General features: G+C 44.0%; 2 protein-coding genes across 2 annotated transcripts in view; both read right to left on the reverse strand.

The window, feature by feature from the left end:
- LOC135276068 (laminin subunit alpha-3-like) overlaps nt 1–9080 on the reverse strand; it is a 43634-nt gene extending 34554 nt beyond the window's left edge. Inside the window, exons 1-2 of the mRNA XM_064379332.1 lie at nt 9018–9080; nt 1880–2014 (exon numbers count right to left, since the gene is read on the reverse strand). Of these exons, the coding sequence (XP_064235402.1) occupies nt 1880–1972 (93 nt within the window). The 5' untranslated portion in view covers nt 1973–2014; nt 9018–9080. The remainder of the gene's footprint in view (nt 1–1879; nt 2015–9017) is intronic.
- A 4078-nt stretch (nt 9081–13158) lies between these two features.
- The window catches only part of LOC105712113 (laminin subunit alpha-3-like), an 84823-nt gene continuing 79030 nt past the window's right edge, over nt 13159–18951 (reverse strand). Inside the window, exon 9 of the mRNA XM_012445051.3 lies at nt 13159–13437. Within this exon, the coding sequence (XP_012300474.3) occupies nt 13159–13437 (279 nt within the window). The remainder of the gene's footprint in view (nt 13438–18951) is intronic.

An 18951-nucleotide genomic window follows, 5' to 3' on the forward strand; every position in this document is an offset into this window, starting at 1 on the left:
TTCTGTTTTACTGGAGAGAGTATCTACCAAGCTCCCTACTCTGTGGTTAAGAAAGTCCTTCCTCCCCTCTGCTTTTATCTTGAATACATTCATGCATTTTCTACCTACCTTAAAATAAATTAGTTCTAGTAGTAGAGAAATGTGGAAAAGGGCATTCTTAAAGTGTTATATTATATATTATCTTTGCATCCATAAACACGAGCTTTGTCCATATAAATGATTAACTTAGAATATTTGTAATTCATTCTACCAGAATGAATCTGAAGTTGTAGCTGGTTGAGAGAAAAAAAAAGAAAACTTTGAGATATTTTCAGACACAAGAATGTTTTGCACACCAGGAGCCAGAAGGTAAAGGAAAGGTTTGGGGTATAGCATTCAGGCATTTAAGCAAACAGGGAGATGGCTGGAACTGGGACTATAAGCTCTTAAAATGCTGCAGAGGGAAGTATATGCAGGTCAGGAGAAGAAATGTGAAAGTGAATAGCTAACTTACAAGCAAGTACTTCCCTGGTTCTAAGAGCTTTATCTGTCACTACACATGTAACCCTCGGACAGGTGCTATTTTTTGGAAACTGAGGAACAGAGGGGTTAAGTAACTTGCCAAATTGATAGCCAGTGCCACCCCTGCTCTTCACTACTTTGCCCTCCAGCTTAGGGGAGGGTTTTTCATGCTCACAGTTCCTTAGTGTGGCTGACCTTGCAGGTGAGATGACCTAATCCCTATTCTAAACTCTTCCTGTGTTCAGAGGCTGGAAAGCTAAAGACAGCACTTCTCAGACTCTGTTGGAGCAGGGCTCTGGATGCCAATTAGATTTGCAAATTGAAAGTCTGTGAATCAGATTAAAAAGATGGGAAATAAGGAGGAGGCTGCATCCTGTAGCTGACTGAGCATTTCTGCAGCTGTGCCCTGTCTTTGGCTTCCCGGGTGTCAAGAGATGAAGGCACTAACCATGGTCCTCTTGTCCTTGCACTGGGTCATAGCAATCTGGGCTTAAAACCCAGCCGTTCCATGGGAGGCTTCCTTGGAAGCCCAGCCTAGAGCCTGCTGCTCTGGCTCTTAACAACTCCTCTGGGTTAGCACCTAATTACCTATAGTAAATCTCTTTCTGTTTATAGTGTCTGAAATGATGTTTTATTTCCTGCCTTGATTCCAAAGTGATAATCTTCTCCTCTTTCTCCTCCCTTCCCCTACACCACTGTCTGCAGGGAAAATAATAATATCAGACAGTAGAAAGGAGGCAGGGGAGAATAATTTGGGCAAATTCATTCATTCATCTGTTCACTCACCCAAAGTTGAGTGCATACCTGCCATGCTCTAGGGACTGGACCAGATACCTCCTCCTCCCACCCTCCATCCCCCTCAGCGACTCTTACTAGGATGGAATACTAGGATACAAACAAGTGGGGGAGGGGGAGTTGTGGTCTCATGTCTCTATGGTTTGCACATGCTGCCCCCTCTCTCTAGAACACCCTGCCTCCTTCTGTCATCCACCTTCCCATCTTTCTAATCTTATTTACACACTTTCGATTTGCAAACCCAATTGGCATCCAGAGCCCCCCACCCAACAGAATCTGAGACGTGCTGGCAGGTTCCTAAATGCTGTTCAGATACCACCTCCTCTCCAAAGCCAGTAATTGAACCCAAACAGATGATTTCAGAGTCCATGTGCTTTACTATCAGGGAGGAGGCAGGGTAAGGTTGGAAAGAAGGGAGGTAACAAGGTCCAGGTAGGACAGTCACATGTAACGTCCACATATAAGCCAGGGCCCATTTATTAAACTGCAAGCCACACAGCTCTGCCAGAAAGATCTGCATTTCCTCAGAAGGAAATTTATCTTGAGGGATTGATTATGAATATGCTATATTTTGCCCACTTACCTTGGCAAATAGGGAATGAGTAGAAACCAGAGCGGCAGGCATCACACCGAGGGCCCTCGACCCCGGAGCGGCACAGGCACCTTCCGTGGGCATCACATATTTCAGGGAGAACGCCCTCCAGATTACAGTCACACCCTGTGGAAAACAGGAAACTTTCAGAGGGGGTCTCCATCCTCTATCCCTTTCTTAATTTCTCCCTTCCCCTAGATTTCTATCATGGAAATATAGATTATGAATTATCTATGGCTATTAAACATTCTTAACTCAGAAGATTACACCTTGAAGGGAAATTTTTAAAAATTCACAAAAGGTCAGAGATTATCATTTAAAAAAAAACACCTAGGGATGGGCATGCCTTTACAAACCATTCTTTCAACATCTATTCCTGTGGACACATTTTCTTTTCCCTCTAAAGCTGAGCTTTGTAAAGTCTAACTTCAATTTAATAGATTCTCATCTCATGACAATTGTGAATTAAACATATTTCTTCCTTCCAATTTTTTTTTCTTTTTTTGAGACAGTCTCTGTCGCCCAGGCTGGAGTGCAGTGGTGGGATCTCAGCTCATCGCAACCTCCGCCTCCCAGGTTTAAGCAATTCTTCTACCTCAGCCTCCCAAGTAGCTGGGAGTACAGGGATATGCCACCATGCCTGGCTAATTTTTTTTTTTGGTATTCTTAGTAGAGACGTGGTTTCTCCATGTTAGTCAGTCTGGTCTTGAACTCCTGACCTCAGGTGATCCACCTGCCTTGGCCTCCCAAAGTGCTGGGATTACAGGCATGAGCCACCACGCCCGGCCTCTTCCTACCAATTTTAAGAAGAAAAGAAACGAACATAAATCCAGCCCTACTATCATCGGGGGGTTTCCTTGGATCGGCTCACTTAATCCTCCCGGCACCCGGCCTTCCCCGCAGTCAGGCTGCTTCTGTGCCTCTATCCACGGCTTTCCCACCTCAGGACCACTGCTCAGGCCAGTCCCTCTGCCTGGTATGCATTTCCCTTAGCTCTTAGCACAGTCAGCTCTTTCTCATCCACCAGGCATCAGTTCAAACATCAGCTCCTCAGAAGGACCCCCTGACCAGTCTGTACAAATGGCCCCCACTTTTCTCTGTTTATTCTCTATCTTAGCTGTGTTTCTCTCTAACAACACTTTCATTTTTGGAATCGCATATTGGCCCATGACGTTTTGACCACTAGAATGAGGTATAAGTGTTGTCTCGCAACTCCTGAGCCCAGGTCACTACAGGCCTTGCCGTCTCCATTCTTGCTCTCCAGGAATCCTGAGACCACTGTGGGATTGACCCAGTCTGGCCTCTTTGAGGACAAAAGGCCACAAAGAGGGAGACTCCCAAGTGTCCTAGCTAAATCCAGCCCCAGAAGACCCTCCAGCAAGTCCAGCAGAAGACCTGCCCAGCCAACCCACACAATGGAAAGAAATAACCCTTGTTCTTTTAAGTGACTAAGTTTTGGGGTGACTTATGACACAGAAATACATAAGTAAATCACCCAGCAGACTGGACACTTAGTGAGAGGTCACTGACCACAGAGCCCCCAGGGCCCACGCACGGTATTCTTCAGGAAGTAGATATTGCTCACAAATAATAATGAAGTCAAATGAGAGCCCTGTTAGACAGGTAAGATTTTTACAGATGAAAAAAAAAAGATGCTCAGAAAGGTTAATTAACTTGCCCAAGGTCACACAGCCAGGAAAGCAGAGTCAGAATTTGAACCCAGGACTGCCAGATTTTAAAGTCAGTGTTCTTTCTATTATACTAAAAATACTACCTGAGAATGATGTTAAAAGCAACTTTCAGAGCATGTCCTAGATTAGCATATATATTCAAAGCAATCTCATACTTAAAGCATCTATTTCTTTTTATTTATTTATTTATTTTTAAGACAGAGTCTCACTCTGTCACCCAGGCTGGAGTGCAGTGACTCGATCTCTGCTCACCACAACCTCTGCCTCCCGGGTTCAAGTGATTTGTGTGCCTCAGTCTCCCAAGTAGCTCGGATAACAGGCGCACACCACCACATCTGGCTAATTTTTGTATTTTTAGTAGAGACAAGGTTTCACCATGTTGGCCAGACTGGTCTCAAACTCCTGACCTCAGGCGATCTGCCTGCCTCAGCCTCCCAAAGTGCAGGATTACAGCATGAGCCACCATGCCCGGCCCTGAGAGCATCTGTATTTCTATCTATTACGTTAATTTCTAAATTTGCAACAGATGCCCTAAGGAAGACCCTAAAAGACTCAAAGATTCAACTGGGTCCACCCTACTCACCAGGGAAGGAGAGTCTCATGCATTTTGGAAAGATTGTCTATAAGAGTTAAAATAATAGTTAATATGAAAAGTAGCCAAATCTCTTTGCCTTAAACCCTTAATTTTTCAAATAAAAGGTTAGTAACAAAGTTGTGGAATTATTTTTTTCTAATACAATAATTAAGGGAAAAAATCCCCGTAAATCAGAACAACTTTATAGTCTTTACATGATCTTTGACTGTTCATATTTAAACCAAACAGTTGCCTAATTTGACAAAAACAGCATTGGGAGCGAAGGGGTTTAGAATATGCCATTTTAGCATACTGACTGTTTCCAGCAAAGGCACTTTAGAAGCAGTAGATGCAGGAAGGGTTTTCTGATCTCACCCTTTCTACCTCAAAGCAGGTCATAAAATTTCCCAGGAGAAAGGTGCCTGCCCTCCTTGTACCAGGAAGAGAGCATTACTATCACCGGAGACTGAGAGTCAACTGGATTGAATCTGCACCAACAAACCCACTAAAATAACCCTTAGTTTCCCCCAGTGCTTCCCAGCCAGGGTCCCACAGTGTACAGCCACTAGCCCAAGCTCTTTTGTCTTGTCACACTCCATACTTCATTGTTCTTTGTGTAAACATGTACAATACGTAGGTTTTGGGGCCTAGTGGCTTTTTCAGATCTTGATTTTCCTTCTAGAGACTCTCATGTACATGTAAAAATATATATATTTTTAAATATGTTTTTTAAATATGCTTTTTTTTAAAAAAAAAAAGCATAAATTTGTATGCTTTTTTAACTGTTCATCTGTCTTAGGTTCATTTAATTCTAGGTCCAGCCATGGAACCTAAGAGGGAAGAAGAAAGTTTTTCCTCCTTTTCAGAAGTGACAAGGACATATTCATGACAAGGGAAGCCTTGGAACCCAGGCTGGCAGGAGCACCACCCTGTCCATCCATCACAGCTGCCATACAAGGTCCTGATGCCACAGCCCTATAGGCTGAGAATGAATGCCATGGGGAAAGGGAACGCTTTTACCATGAATTCCAGTCTTGATGTTAAACCAAGTATTGAAACTCAGTGAGAAACTTGGACTTTACCTTGGCATTGAAGTTCAAAGAATTCTGATTAAAATAGAAAAAGAAGGAACATCCCACACCTCATCACTAAGTCACAGTGATTATATCTCAAGAAAATCCCTTGAGTCCCTCTCTACTGCCAGACTTCCAGATCTCATTTCTGTTTGCCGGGATTATTTTGAGAACTTCTAAGGAGGCTCTCTGCTTCCTGTCTTGCTCCTTCTAATTTCTTCTGTATGCTGGTGTCAAGAGTGATATTTCAAAAACGTCAGCCTTTTCATATCACTTCCCAGTTTTAAATCCCTCCACAGTGACCCAATGCCTGCAGGACACAATACAAAGTCCTTCACATGTGACAGAGTAGATCCCTTAACATTTTCCAGGCTGCCAGCAACCCAGGGGCACCTTTGTGGAAATTAGAAAAAGGTGCCCCTTCCTCAAGACGCTTTCCTGTCACCTGCTATAAAATCATCATCATCAATAGCAAATCTGTAATGTCTTCTGTGGTTGTGATGCCCCTTAGATGAGGCGCAGCTGTGCAAACCTACACATCTGAGCTGGCTGCCCACTCAGGTCTTTTCTTAATCCTCTAGGTCCTCTCCTTGAACTTTCTCTCTCTATCCCATGCTTCAGCCCTAAGGACCTGTCTGCCATCCCCTCTCTCCTAGCCCCATGTCTTCTCTGCCCTGCCCCTCTGCCTGGCTGACTCCTCTTCATGCTCCAAGACTGAGCTCAGATACCTCCTCCTGCTGATTTGGAGAAGCCCTTCCAGTACTTCTCTCTCCTTTCTCTCCTCCTGCCCTCCCTCCTGCCCTCCCTCCCCTCCTCCTTCCTTCCCTTCCTTCTTCCCTTCCTCCCTCCCTCCCTCCTTCCTTCCTGCCTTCCTTCACCCTGGCTGCCACTCCCACATGCTCTCATGGCACTTAACTCCTGCCATTAGAACTGTTGACCTTTCCATGTCTCCTCAGACTGGGAGCTCCCAGGCAGGAGGAACTGTGTATCAGGCAGCTGCCTGGCAGTGACTAGTACAGCCTAGGCACTTAATAAAAGTTTAATGAATGAAGAATATGCTAAATATTCAAGACTGCAATTCTCCGCAGTAGTCACCATTCCTTAAATTCTCCATTATTGGCATCTGTGCAGAGCCTCTAAACCGAGCTATCAGAATGTGCCTGGCCCTCTCTGAGCCTTAGCAGGCAGGTCTCTAAGCCAACGTGACTGCCTCACCCTGCAGAGCTGCTGTCCACAAGTGCCCCAGTATCTGACATGAGACAGTCCCCCACATGGTGTAATAGCGCACAGCACCACGGTGACTGAGTTGTCGAGTGTGGGTAGGGCAGAAGCAGGAAATGACGTCAGGAAGGTAACAGGTCCTGTTATAACTGACCTCCAGGGAGCCTTTGGTGCGGTCCAGCAATCCCATGACATTCCCAAGCCCATCCTCCCCCCAGCATTCCTGGATGACTCTCATACCTTCTCCCTACTCAACTCCAAGCCCTCCTCCCTTGCTCCTTGCTCTAATCTTGTTTCTTATTCCACAGAGAAAACAAAGCCAGAAGAGAACATCCACGAGCTCCCACCACTGCCCCCCACCTCTGGCCCACGCATCTGCTGGCTTGTTTTAGTCTTTCCCTTTCAACAGAGAGCAACTTCTTCCTTCCGTCTGCTCAACTGAAAGCCTTGGAGTCACCCCAGAGCCCTCTTTCTCCCATATTCTTCTTCTAGTCTAGCAATCTCTCAGCAAATCCTGTTGGTTCTACCTTCAGATGATATCCACAGTCTGCCCACGGCTGTCACCTCTGCTGACACCACCTGGGTCTGAGCCACCATCATCTCTTCCTCGTGGATTATGGAAAAGCTTCCCAACAGGCCCCCTTGCTTCTTCTCTTCTCTTTTCCTGCAATTTTCTTTCAGTACAGTAGCCCCAAAAAGCCTTCTGTATAACGTCACTTCTCTGTGCGAAACTCTCCATGGCTCCTGTCTCATTTTAAGTGAAAGGGAAGGCCTCTCTGTGGCTGGTGAGGGCCTCCATCCAGGCCCTGGTGCCTTCCTTTCCTCCCAGTCTCACCTTCCCTCACTCTGCTTTCACACACCTGGTCTCTTTTTGTTTGGTGAACACCCCTGGCCCAGGGATGCCCCTACCCCAGGCACTTTGCACTTGCTCTGTCCTGTATCTGCTTCAGTGAGGCCTTCCTTCACTGCCCTAATTTAAATCTGCAAACTTCACAATTCCTAACCTCCTCTCTGCCCTGCTTTTTCAGCAGCACTCATCACCACAGCTCCCTCCAGCCCATACCTGAGTTACTATATTGTTGTAGACCCTGGACTTCATTGCCAAGGAGAGCTCTTCTGAAACTATCTTCTCTGCTGGCCCATACCCTGGCACTGCAGGAGGAGGGGCACTCGTGCACACACATGCCTGGCACTACCTCCTCCCCAGTGGCCACCAGGCCGCTGCTGGCATCCTGGGGTAGGAGAGGCAAACTCAGGGGTTGTGAGCATGAGCCAGATGGTGCCCAGCTGTGGGCTGTGTGCATGCGCTGTGCCCTTCCCTTAGTGCCGATGTGCCCTTCTGAGAATCTGTGCATCCCTGCAGATGCCATGATGGGTTTATGTAGGAAATTGCCCATGGCTCTGGAATTGAGCCTAGAGGCCTGGAATCTTCTCACACGAGTCAGTTTATGCCTATGATGTGAATGGCTCCCCCTTAAAAGTGGCATCCATGTTCAGAACACAACTCTGCCTCTCAGTCTAATGAATTAGCTATTTTCCTTGCTTGGTTTTCTATATTATATATGTTATTGTCTGGGTTCTTCCACTGGAATATAAGCTCCAAGAGAGCTGGGAATTCTTTTCTATTATGTTCACTGCTAAGTCCCCAGCAGCCAGAATGGTACTTTGCACATAATAAGGAATCTTAAAATATTGATGGAACAAACAATTAGGTAAATGTAACACCCACATCCTCTGGTACTCACCCCTCCACCCCCGGAAACTGCTTATTGCACACCTCTGCTACTCTCTGAGGGGCTTGTTTGGGGACTGCAGAAGCTCCTCAGCCTTCCTGAAGGCCAAGCTGTACGTGTCAGAGAGTTTATGCTGCAGAAGCATCATTGCCTCCACTAACAGCAGTAACTGACATTACCTGCCACTGCACCTTAATCATAGCTCCCTTCACTCCCTGACTCTTTCCCTTCCTGGGATCACCTCCCAAATAAATGACTTGCTCTCTATTCCTTTCTCAGAGTCTGTTTTTCGGGAACTCAAAAAAGACAACAGACCACTGGCTGCTACTGAAGGTCTTTGAGCAAGCTGGTGATATCTAATCCAAGTTCTGTGCAGCTTCCTACGTCAGGTAGTGCATCGTAAAAGACAGGCTGGAGTGGGGACTGATGGGCGGGGAGTAGGTCAGCTAGGAGACACCTGCAAGGCATCTGCCATGCTCTAGGAAGGTGGACTCTGCAAGGCACCCTCCATGCTCTAGGAAGGCGGACTCTGCAAGGCACCCTCCATGCTCTAGGAAGGCGGACTCTGCAAGGCACCCTCCATGCTCTAGGAAGGCGGACTCTGCAAGGCACCCTCCATGCTCTAGGAAGGCGGACTCTGCAAGGCACCCTCCATGCTCTAGGAAGGCGGACTCTGCAAGGCACCCTCCATGCTCTAGGAAGGCGGACTCTGCAAGGCACCCTCCATGCTCTAGGAAGGGAAACTTGGCCTTGGATGTGGCAGTGTGCACAGGAAGTAGGAAAAGAATGAGGGCATAACGTTTTCACTAAAATTAATCCAAAAGGGCGGTTACTTGCCTTTTATATCTTCAGCTACTGGATCTTCTGGACTTGGAGTAGAAATAGGAAAAATGGGAATTCCTGTGAAAATAGTTTATTAAAAAATACAGAGAATGATTAAAGAGATATTGAAGTAAAACATTAAGTTGTACTAACTAGGAAGGCACCCTCTGTCACTTAGTGAATAGTAGCATATACAGACTAATTTAAAGAAAGGCAAGATTGCTGTATCTCAAATGTGTTTAGTAACTGAAACCAGACTCGCCAGACATTCCCATTTATATAACGATGAACAGAAATGAATGTTTTGTGCTCACAATAGCTAAGTCTCAGCCTGAGCAGGGATGAGTTTGGCTTCCTTACCATCTTTATTGGTTTATTTTTTTTTTTAACATAAAATCAAGGCTTTAAAAAAATGTCTTCTTTCATGTATTTTTCCTGAAATTGTGTTTATGCCATAAAACTACTTCAGGTTTCTTCCTCTTCTTCTTTTCACTAAAAAGGCAGGCCAGGCACGTTGGTTCATGCCTGTAATCCCAGCACTTTGGGAGGCTGAGACAGGCAGATCACCTGAGGTCAGGAGTTCGAGACCAGCCTGACCAACATGGAGAAACCCTATCTCTACTAAAAATACAAAATTAGCTGGGTGTGGTGGCACGAGCCTGTAATCCCAGCTACTTGGGAGACTGAGGCAGAATCGCTTGAACCCGGGAGGCGGAGGTTGCAGTGAGCCAAGATCGCACCATTGCACTCCAGCCTGGGCGACAAGAGCAAAACTCTGTCTCCAAAAAAAAAAAAACAAAGCAAATATAATTTCTGTTCACCCTTCTACCAAGACTCACCGATTCAACATTGATAAAATTCTGATAGGGCGTCTCATCAACCAAAGTAGGACAATCTCCACAGAGAAAGTGGGTGCAATTTAAATAATTTAAATAATTACCTGGGGTGGCAGGTGTGAATGAGAACACATAGTCACCCATTCGTGTGAGCCCACCCCCCATGTCCCCACAACTCAATATGCTTTTCCTATGATCACTCTGCAGGAGTCAGGAGGGTGGGGCCAGGAAACATCCCATAGAGTGATACAGAGAGAAGGGCTCTTCTTGAGACAGTGTTTCTTTATCATAACCCCAAAGTATCGTTTACCCACTGCTGCACAACAAACAGAACCAACACTCTTGTCACAGTTTGTGTAGCTGGTTTCACAGATTCTCCTGTTTCATGGTCTACAGTGTTTCTGACAGATATGTATTTGTTTCTCTTGGTGATGCTGAAATGTTCACTTAGACACTGCAGTGGGTTGGAGGAAGGGGTGCTTATAACTTGGCCACTTGTACAATAGGAGAGAAGAAACACATCTCCCAGGACTCCTGAAACACAACACACACTATATGTATGCAAACAAATATCTGGAAGCCCATGATATTTCTCCTACATTTAGGAGGAAAAATCATACACATAGATTATTAAGTTGAAATTGAATTTGACTTTTTTGACCTACTGAGATGGCAATTTCTATGGTACAATATAACACTTTGGAGATAAATAAGACTATAAAATATACTAATATAAAATTTATATTCCAAACTTTCAGAGATACTTTCACATAAATACAACCCACCTGGCCCCATTTCTGTCTCTCCTGCCCTACCCGTCTGCCATGCCTCAGAGGTCAGTGCACAAAAGTCAGCTATGGACCAAAAAGGGTGGCCTCTTGTTCTGCAGTGGATACTTACTCAAGCAAAATGGGAAATTGTAGTATCCAACTGCACACTTCTCACAGTTGTCGCCATGGAAATTCAGCTTGCAGTGACAGCGGCCTGAGCCCTGTTCACAGCCATCTGCATGCTCAGGGTCACAGCTGCAGGCTAAGAGAAATCCCAGTTTTCAAAGGATTAGTCCTTCACTGCACTTAACAAAGCAAATATGTTCCAATACTTCTCAGGCAATGTTCCATGCTTGATCACTGGTCTACAGGAATTCTTGAAAGAGCACAGCCTATTTCCCACATCACACCTGATTGATGGTTCTCATGGCCCGAAGCTCATGAGCCATCAGAGATCAGCTGTAATGAGCATCCACAATGAGAAGTTCTCATGGATGTCATTTATCACACAGAGCATTGTCCAGCTCACCGAGTCAGACACAAAGCCTGCACAGACTGCAGTCAGAGGGGTATGCCTTAGGTCTGCTGGGCACCACCTTGTCTAGCTATGAACCAACTGTGAATGTCCACCAAGTGGTCATCCATACAGTTATGATACAGACGCAAGTGTAGAGTGCTTAGACATGGATATATAATCTGTGGACAGCAGACCAAGACCCATAACCCAAATGTTAATTTGAGTGAAATGGCTTACTGAAAACAGCATTTGCAACCAAATATGATTATCAGGCTTGCACTGCAGTAGGACATAGTTGAAGCATAAGAAGTTTGGTGACCTCCCACTTGGGGGCCTCCCTTGACCTGGCTGGTGCACCCTGGACAGGGAAAATACTGTCACAGCTCATCTGAATACAACTCCCATGAAGACCTGGGCAACCTGGCATCCTGGTGTCCTTTGCTTAATTTGTTCTGGATTTATGTGTCCTATTGATCCTTCATGCCGCGCCTCTAATGCTTCTGTGGACCACTTCAGTGATGAAAAAACTAGAAAGGTGATGAAACAGTGAGGCTCCTAATGCGGTACAATTACATTGCCAATGTCCTGTTTTCCTTTTCCAATGCCTATTTTTTTGTAGGCACAAGACAGGGATGGACATACTTTGCAAGATGATATGGAAGAAGAAAGAAAAGTGAAAACACATTTTTTTTTAAACAACTAAGAATGCCCTAGAGAGAAGTGAATCTATTTACATATTTCTTGGACTTTAATATCCTCAAATGTTAATGATATGATTAATCATGGGGTGGGCACAGGGCAGACTTCAGGACTGGAACTGCTTTCCAACTGTGACAACCAGACAACCCAAGCATTGGCCGGGCGTGGTGGCTCACGCCTGTAATCCCAGCACTTTGGGAGGCCGGGCAGATCGCGACGTCAGGAGATCAAGACCATCCTGGCCAAGATGGTGAAACCTTGTCTCTACTAAAAATACAAAACTTAGCCAAGTGTGGTGGTGTATGCCTGTAGTTCCAGCTACTTGGGAGGTTGAGGCAGGAGAATCGCTTGAATCCGGGAGGCAGAGGTTGCAGTGAGTTGATTGCGCCACTGCATTCCAGCCTGGCAACAGAGCAAGACTCTGTCTCGAAAAACAAACAAACAAACAAACAAACAAACAAACAAAACACCAAGTATTGAATTGGCTACAGGTTGTACATGTAGGGCAAAGTCTGTAAATCCGACCCAAGATTCATAATTCTACAAGGAAAAACTACAGGCATTCTTCTGTGTAATAGAGGAGTTATGGCACAGTAATGCCAGACAGAAAAGAACTATATCCTGGATCTAGCGGTTAGTAGTTTTGTCACCTAGCCCAAAATATATAACTACTCAGACTGTTTCGTTTCTTCATATGTAAAAATGAGGATAACAGTACAATGTCCTATTTTTTGTGATAATTTATTTAGGTAATACCTCACATGTGGCAAGTACTCAACAAACATTAGCTATTTTAAACAATGTGACTATTATTAAATCCTTATGAACTCATTGCTATGTTGTCTTTTTCTAATTCTGACAAAAATTGAAGGTATTATTATTACATTTTTTTTAGACAAGAGTCTCACTCTGTCGCCCAGGCTACAGTGCAGTGGTGCGATCTTGGCTCAATGCAACTGCCGCCTCCCGGGTTCAAGCGATGCTCATGCCTCCGCCTCTGGAGTAACTAGGATTATGAGTGAGCATCACCAAGCCCAGCTAATTTTTTTGTATTTAGTAGACACAGGGTTTTTCACCATGTTCATCATCTTGACCTCATGGCCTCAAGGGATCCTCCCACCTCAGCCTCCCAAAGTCCTGGGATTGCAGGCGTGAGCCACAGTCTCCATCCCCAAAACTGAAATGATTAGAGATCACAGAAACATGTCAAAACAACAGAAAATGGAGAAACTAACATGTGTCACAGGCTTAATATGTGACAGGCCCAATGTTAAGTATTTTCCTACATGCTTTTGATTGCATTTTATTTAATCTTATGAAATATATTACCATTTCTATTTACATACAAGAAATCTAAAATTCAGAGAGACTGTGGAAGTGCCTGAGGTCACATAGCAAGTAGAATTAATACTGTGAAGACAGAAGGCATGAAGGAAATTATTAACTGATCCAAATTTAGCCTGATGACTTTGTTGAGACGGTACACACAGGCTAAGATACACCAAGTTGAAATGAAACTTACGGATGCAGCCATCGGGGGCATCCACTGGAACCCCATAAGGGCGGTAATAGCCCTTAGCACACTGTTCACAGTTTACTCCAGCTGTGTTGTGCTAGAAAGAAACAAAAGAAACTTAAAAGGAAGGGTTCTGCGAAAGTCGATTCTCCTTATTTTGTGCTATTCACTCAGAGGAATAATTCTGTCACATACAACTGTAATTTTGAAGTCACTAAAAAAAAGCATTAATCTTGACCTTGACCAAAATTTACCATAGGATTGGCTTAACCTAGGCTCTGGAATTTTTTTTTTAATTAGGAGAGGAAAGGAAACATTCCATCAACTGGACAAGCCCAGGCTTTATCCTTGATCATGTAAGTGAGAAAAAACTCAAGAGGACTGTTCTCATAGCCTCATTCAGAATAACTGATGAATGGATAATGAATCGCCTGTAGGTTTAATCCAAGGGTCATGTGTTCATTTACACCTTCTCCAATTTTGGAAGAAGTAACATATACAGATCCTTGTCTCTCTTCGTTCTAATTTTATGTGTGCTTTACTCATCAAACCCTTTCTTGAATACTTCTATTTCACGAATGGAAAATGGAGGCATGAATCTCATACACGGAGCTCATTTTAAAGTACAATACTAGGCAGTTCTTTCCAGTTCACGGTTAATCCTTGTAATTGCCACAAAATTAAATTGCCTGACATGCATCATCAGTTTCCAAGAACTATGGATCTAGCTCATTTCTGCCTCTCTTACTCTAATTTGGAAATAATTAGGAAGACAATGTTCTTTCATTAATGAAAAGGCAGTAAGAAGTTAACAAGAACAAAAACACACTTTGACCCACACAAAAGTCTGCACAGAAATACAGAGGGGAGAACAAAGACCCATTCTGTATCCTCTCCTGTTTTAGATGACTTTATTAACTACAGGCTTTTATTTATTACCACTCCTTTTTCCCATGGGCTAAAATCTGAATTCACTTTAATGTTGAGGTCTAATACCACACTGGCCACTTCTCTGACTTGAAATTTACATACATAAACATGGGGGATAAATCAGAAACAGCTGTGGCCTGCCCCACCTTCCCATCCAATGCCAATTAATGGTCAAATCTGTTGTTTGCTACTGTTTCTTACCATAGACAGAGGGCATCAGGTTAACCTTGGCTCCCAAATCTTTTATTGTTGGAGCAGGAAATGAGAAAATGTTATCTGAATTGAACAGCCAGGTTTTCCCCCTCTACTACAAAGTGGTTAATGAAGCACCTGCTACAGAGAAATTATATTTTTAAGACACAAAGGATAGCAATGAAAGACGGAAAGACAGCAACAAATTAGAGTACTCTGCAGATGGAATAATGCCTGTCATTTGCCTGGAAATCTCAGTGGTTCTCCAGAACCTGCATACCCTGAGGGCAAGACACACCACTTTATCCATGGATACCACGGTCCTGGTTGGACCAAGGCCAGGTTGAGACCCAAGGACAGTGGTGACTGTGTATTTCTGTATTGGAGGTGTGGGAGAGGTGATCTTGTTGGGAGGAGTGGCAACTTGAAGTTGCATTTGCCTGACACTTAAAAAGAGTAAAACCCCAGCTGCCGAAGCTAAAGAGGCTGCTGATGGAATCTATGCGGGCAGCAAGCCCGACTCCTCCCCACCTTAGTTAGTCCATCCCTCCCATCCAGGGAGGCTTCTATGGAATGCTCACCTACAACCAGGTCCATCTCTGATCAGCTTTAGGTCTGAATTCCTTCAAGTAGAATGTTTTCCAGGTGCTTTTCCCCCTTCAAGCAAACCCTCCAACTCTCTGCCTCTCTTTCTCTCAATTCCTCAACCACTCGGTTGCTAGCTTCCATTTCTGTGAATCTCAAGCACGTAGAGACTCTGGGGTGGCCCATTGACCAGCCAGCCTCTCTCTGGAGGATTTCCTTACTTAGGCCTATAAAGCCCCACATGATATGGCCTTTGTTACCCTCTGGATTCACTCACTCCTTTGTTACCCCTACTCACTCCCCTCCAGCCACACTGGGCTCCTTGCTCCCCCATACGACCTTTGGTCCCACCCATCCCTCTGCCTGGAATGATCTCCCTGGACAGATGCCTGGCTCTTTTCTCACTTCATTCCATCTTTACTTAAATAGCAGATCTCAGGGAACTGCCCACCCTATTTAAAATTTCTCATACCCCAAACCAGCAGTTAAGAGAGAAAACCCAAGACATAAAAATGAAGTCAATACCATGTGAGACTATGGCTACCCTGGTTAATTGCTTGCCCTGCACAATAATGATCTGGCTCTCTTATACCCTGACTATATGAAAACCTCTGAGCCTAGCATGCCTAAGAGGTTCCCACTCCATGTCACCAGCCCAGAGCTGATGGCAAAAATTCCATCATTCTCCTGTTATCAGCACTGCATAGAAAAGGTGGGAAACAGGGCTCGGTGCAGTGGCTTATGCTTGTAATCCCAGCACTTCTGGAGGACCAGGTGGGAGGATCACTTGAAGCTAGGAGTTTGAGACCAGCCTAGGCAACCTAGTGAGATCCCATCTACAAAAAAAATACAAAAATTAGTCAAGCATGGTGGCCCGTGCCTGTAGTCCTAGCTACTCAGGAGGCTGAGGTGAGAGTATCGCTTGAGCCCAGGAGTTCAAGGCTGCAGTGAGCGATGACTATGCCACAGCACTGCAGCCCAGGCAACAGAGCAAGACACTGTCTCTAAAAAAAGAAAAAAAGAGAACTTTAAAATCAGTCTGTCAATCTTTATAAAAAATCCTTTTGGAATTCTGATCATCATTGCACTGAACTGTATAGATTGGTTTCAGAAAAATGTTACCTTTATAATATTAAGTGGGAAGCACATTATTCCTCTCTATGTAGGTCTTCTTTTAAAAATGTCAATAAAATTTTATGAGTTTAAAAACAAAAATTAGCTGGGCATGATGGTGTGTACCTATAGTTCCAGCTACTCAGGAGACTGAGGTGGGAGGATCGCTTGAACCTGGGAGGTCGAGGTGGCAGTGAGCCATGATCAAGCCACTGCACTCCAGCCTGGGCAACAGGGCAAGACCTTGTCTCTAAATAAATAAATAAATAAAATTCTATGGGTTTAACTATAGGCCCACAATTAATTTCTTCAATCTGTTGCCTCTTGAAGCACCTCTGAATCAATCCAACATCACAACTGTGTCCTCCTTCATGTATGTTTTTGCTTTCTGTCTTTCTGGAATCTCTTGAAATTCCTGGTCTGTTGATGATACTCTTTCCTATTTTTCATACTATGATGTATTCTGGAAGGAGGGAGCGTTTGCTTTTTAAACATGTTCTCTGGCATTTAGTGGGATTTGTTGAAGGAGGGAACATGGCCATATGTGCTCCATCTGCTTCTTGATCCCAACTCTTAGCTTTGCATGGTGTATGTACATGAGAAAAATAAACAGTTTGGGGCCAGGCACAGTGGCTGAGTAATCCCAGCACTTTGGGAGGCAGAGGCAGGTGGATCACTTGAGGCCAGGAGTTCACGACCAGCCTGGCTAACGTGACAAAACCCTATCTCTACTAAAAAAAAAAAAAAAATTAACCGAGCATGGTGGTGCATGCCCATAATCCCAGCTACTTGGGAGGCTGAGGTATGAGAATTGCTTGAGCCCAGGAGGCAGAGATTGCAGTGAGCTGGAATCATGCCACTGCACTCCAGCCTGGGTGACAAAGTAAGACTCTGTACAAGCTAGAAGGAAGGAAGGAAGGAAGGAAGGAAGGAGGGAGGGAGGGAAGGAGGGAAGGAGGGAAGGAGGGAAGGAGGGAAGGAGGGAAGGAGGGAAGGAGGGAAGGAGGGAAGGAGGGAAGGAGGGAGGGAAGGAAGGAGAGAAGGACGGAGGGAGGGAAGGAGGGGAAGGAGGGAAGGAGGGGAGGGAGGGAGGGGGGAAGGAGGGAAGGAGGGGAGGGAGGGAAGAAGGGAGGGAGGGAGGGAGGGAAGAAGGGAGGGAGGGAGGGAGGGATTTCTCTAGCTGGAATTCAGTATTTGTTTATAGTTTTTTTTCTTTTGCTATAAAGTTTATAAGTGCAAAAAACTACAAGTGCAAAATTATTAATTGTGCATCCACTGAGCCAGGACAAATGCATACATCTGTGAAACCGAATTCCTTATCTAGATATAAAACAACATCATTACCCCCAAAGTTCCCCTTTCCCCTTCCCAGTAATCCCCATCACCAACTCTTCAGAGTCAACCACAGCTCTGATTTTCTCCACTACTACTTTTACGTGTTTCAGAATTTCATTTAAAGGGCTCTGATACTTTTACGTGGCTTTCTTTTTTTTTTAGTTATTATTCACTCAGCGTAATGTTTTTAAGATTCTTGCATGTCGTTGCATGAATCAGTAGTTTCTTCCTCTCTGTTGCTCCACAGAATCCCATTCTATAGTTATGCCTGAGTTTCTTCATCCATTCCACTATTGTTGCTTACCTGGGCTATTTTTAGTTGAGACTGTTTGCATAAAGCTGCTATAACCTTTTTGAAAACAAACATTTCCATTTCTTATGGATAGATGCCTGTGAGTGGCAATTGTGAGTCATGGAGTAGGTATATGTTTAGTTTTATCTTTTTTGAATAGCCATTTTCTCAAAGCAGTTGTACCATTCTGCATTGTTATCAACCATGCGTGAATAGGTGTGGTTATTCCACATCCTCACCAAAATTTGTTGTCAGCAATTTTAATAATAGCCATCCTTTAAAGCTGAGGAAAAAATAGCCATCCTGGGGAGTATGTAGTGGTATGTCATTGTAATTTTAATTTGCATTTCTCTGATGACAAATAATGTTATCTCTTTGATGTACATTTATTGGCCATTAATATATCTACTTTTGTCAAGTAGCTATTCAAATAATTTAAAGTATTTTTTTGAGTTGTCTTTTTATAACTGAGCTGTGGAAGTTCTTTATATATCCCGGATACCAACCATTTGTCAGATTTATGTTTTGTGAATATTTTCTGTCTGTGACTTGCCTATTCATTTTCTTAATAGCATGTTTTGTTTTGAGCAGAAGTTTTAAATTTTGATAAAATCTAAATTGTCAATTTTTCATGGTTATTGCTTTTTGTGATGTAAGAAAATTTAATACAGCCTCAAATCACAAAGATATAATTCTATATCAATTTAATTTTTGTCTATGACTTGAGGTAGGGGTCAGGTTTTTTTGTTTTTGTTTTTTTTTATATAAGTATCCAGTTATCTGAGAACCATTTACTTAGCAATCCTCCCACTGGATTGCTCTGGTGTTTTTATCAAAAACCAAATGTCAGGCCAGGTGCAGTGGCTCATGCTCATAATTCTAACACTATGGGAGGCCAAGGCAAGAGGACTGCTTGAGGGCAGGAGTTCAAGACCAGACTGGGCAACATAGCAAGATCCTATCTCTAAAAAATAAAAAATAAAAAAGTGTTTAAATTAGGCATGATAGCACATGCCTGTAGTCCTAGCTAATTGGGAAGCTGAGGCAGAAGGACTGATTGAGCCCAGGAGTCTGAGGCTGCAATGAACTATGATCACAACACTGCACTCCATCTTGGGTTACAGAATAAGACCCTATCTCTGGAAAAAAAAAAAAAGAAAGAAA

This window comes from Aotus nancymaae, unplaced genomic scaffold (assembly GCF_030222135.1).
Source record: "Aotus nancymaae isolate 86718 unplaced genomic scaffold, 86718_ANA_hifiasm-v0.15.2.pri h1tg000020l, whole genome shotgun sequence".
Lineage (NCBI taxonomy): Eukaryota > Metazoa > Chordata > Mammalia > Primates > Aotidae > Aotus > Aotus nancymaae.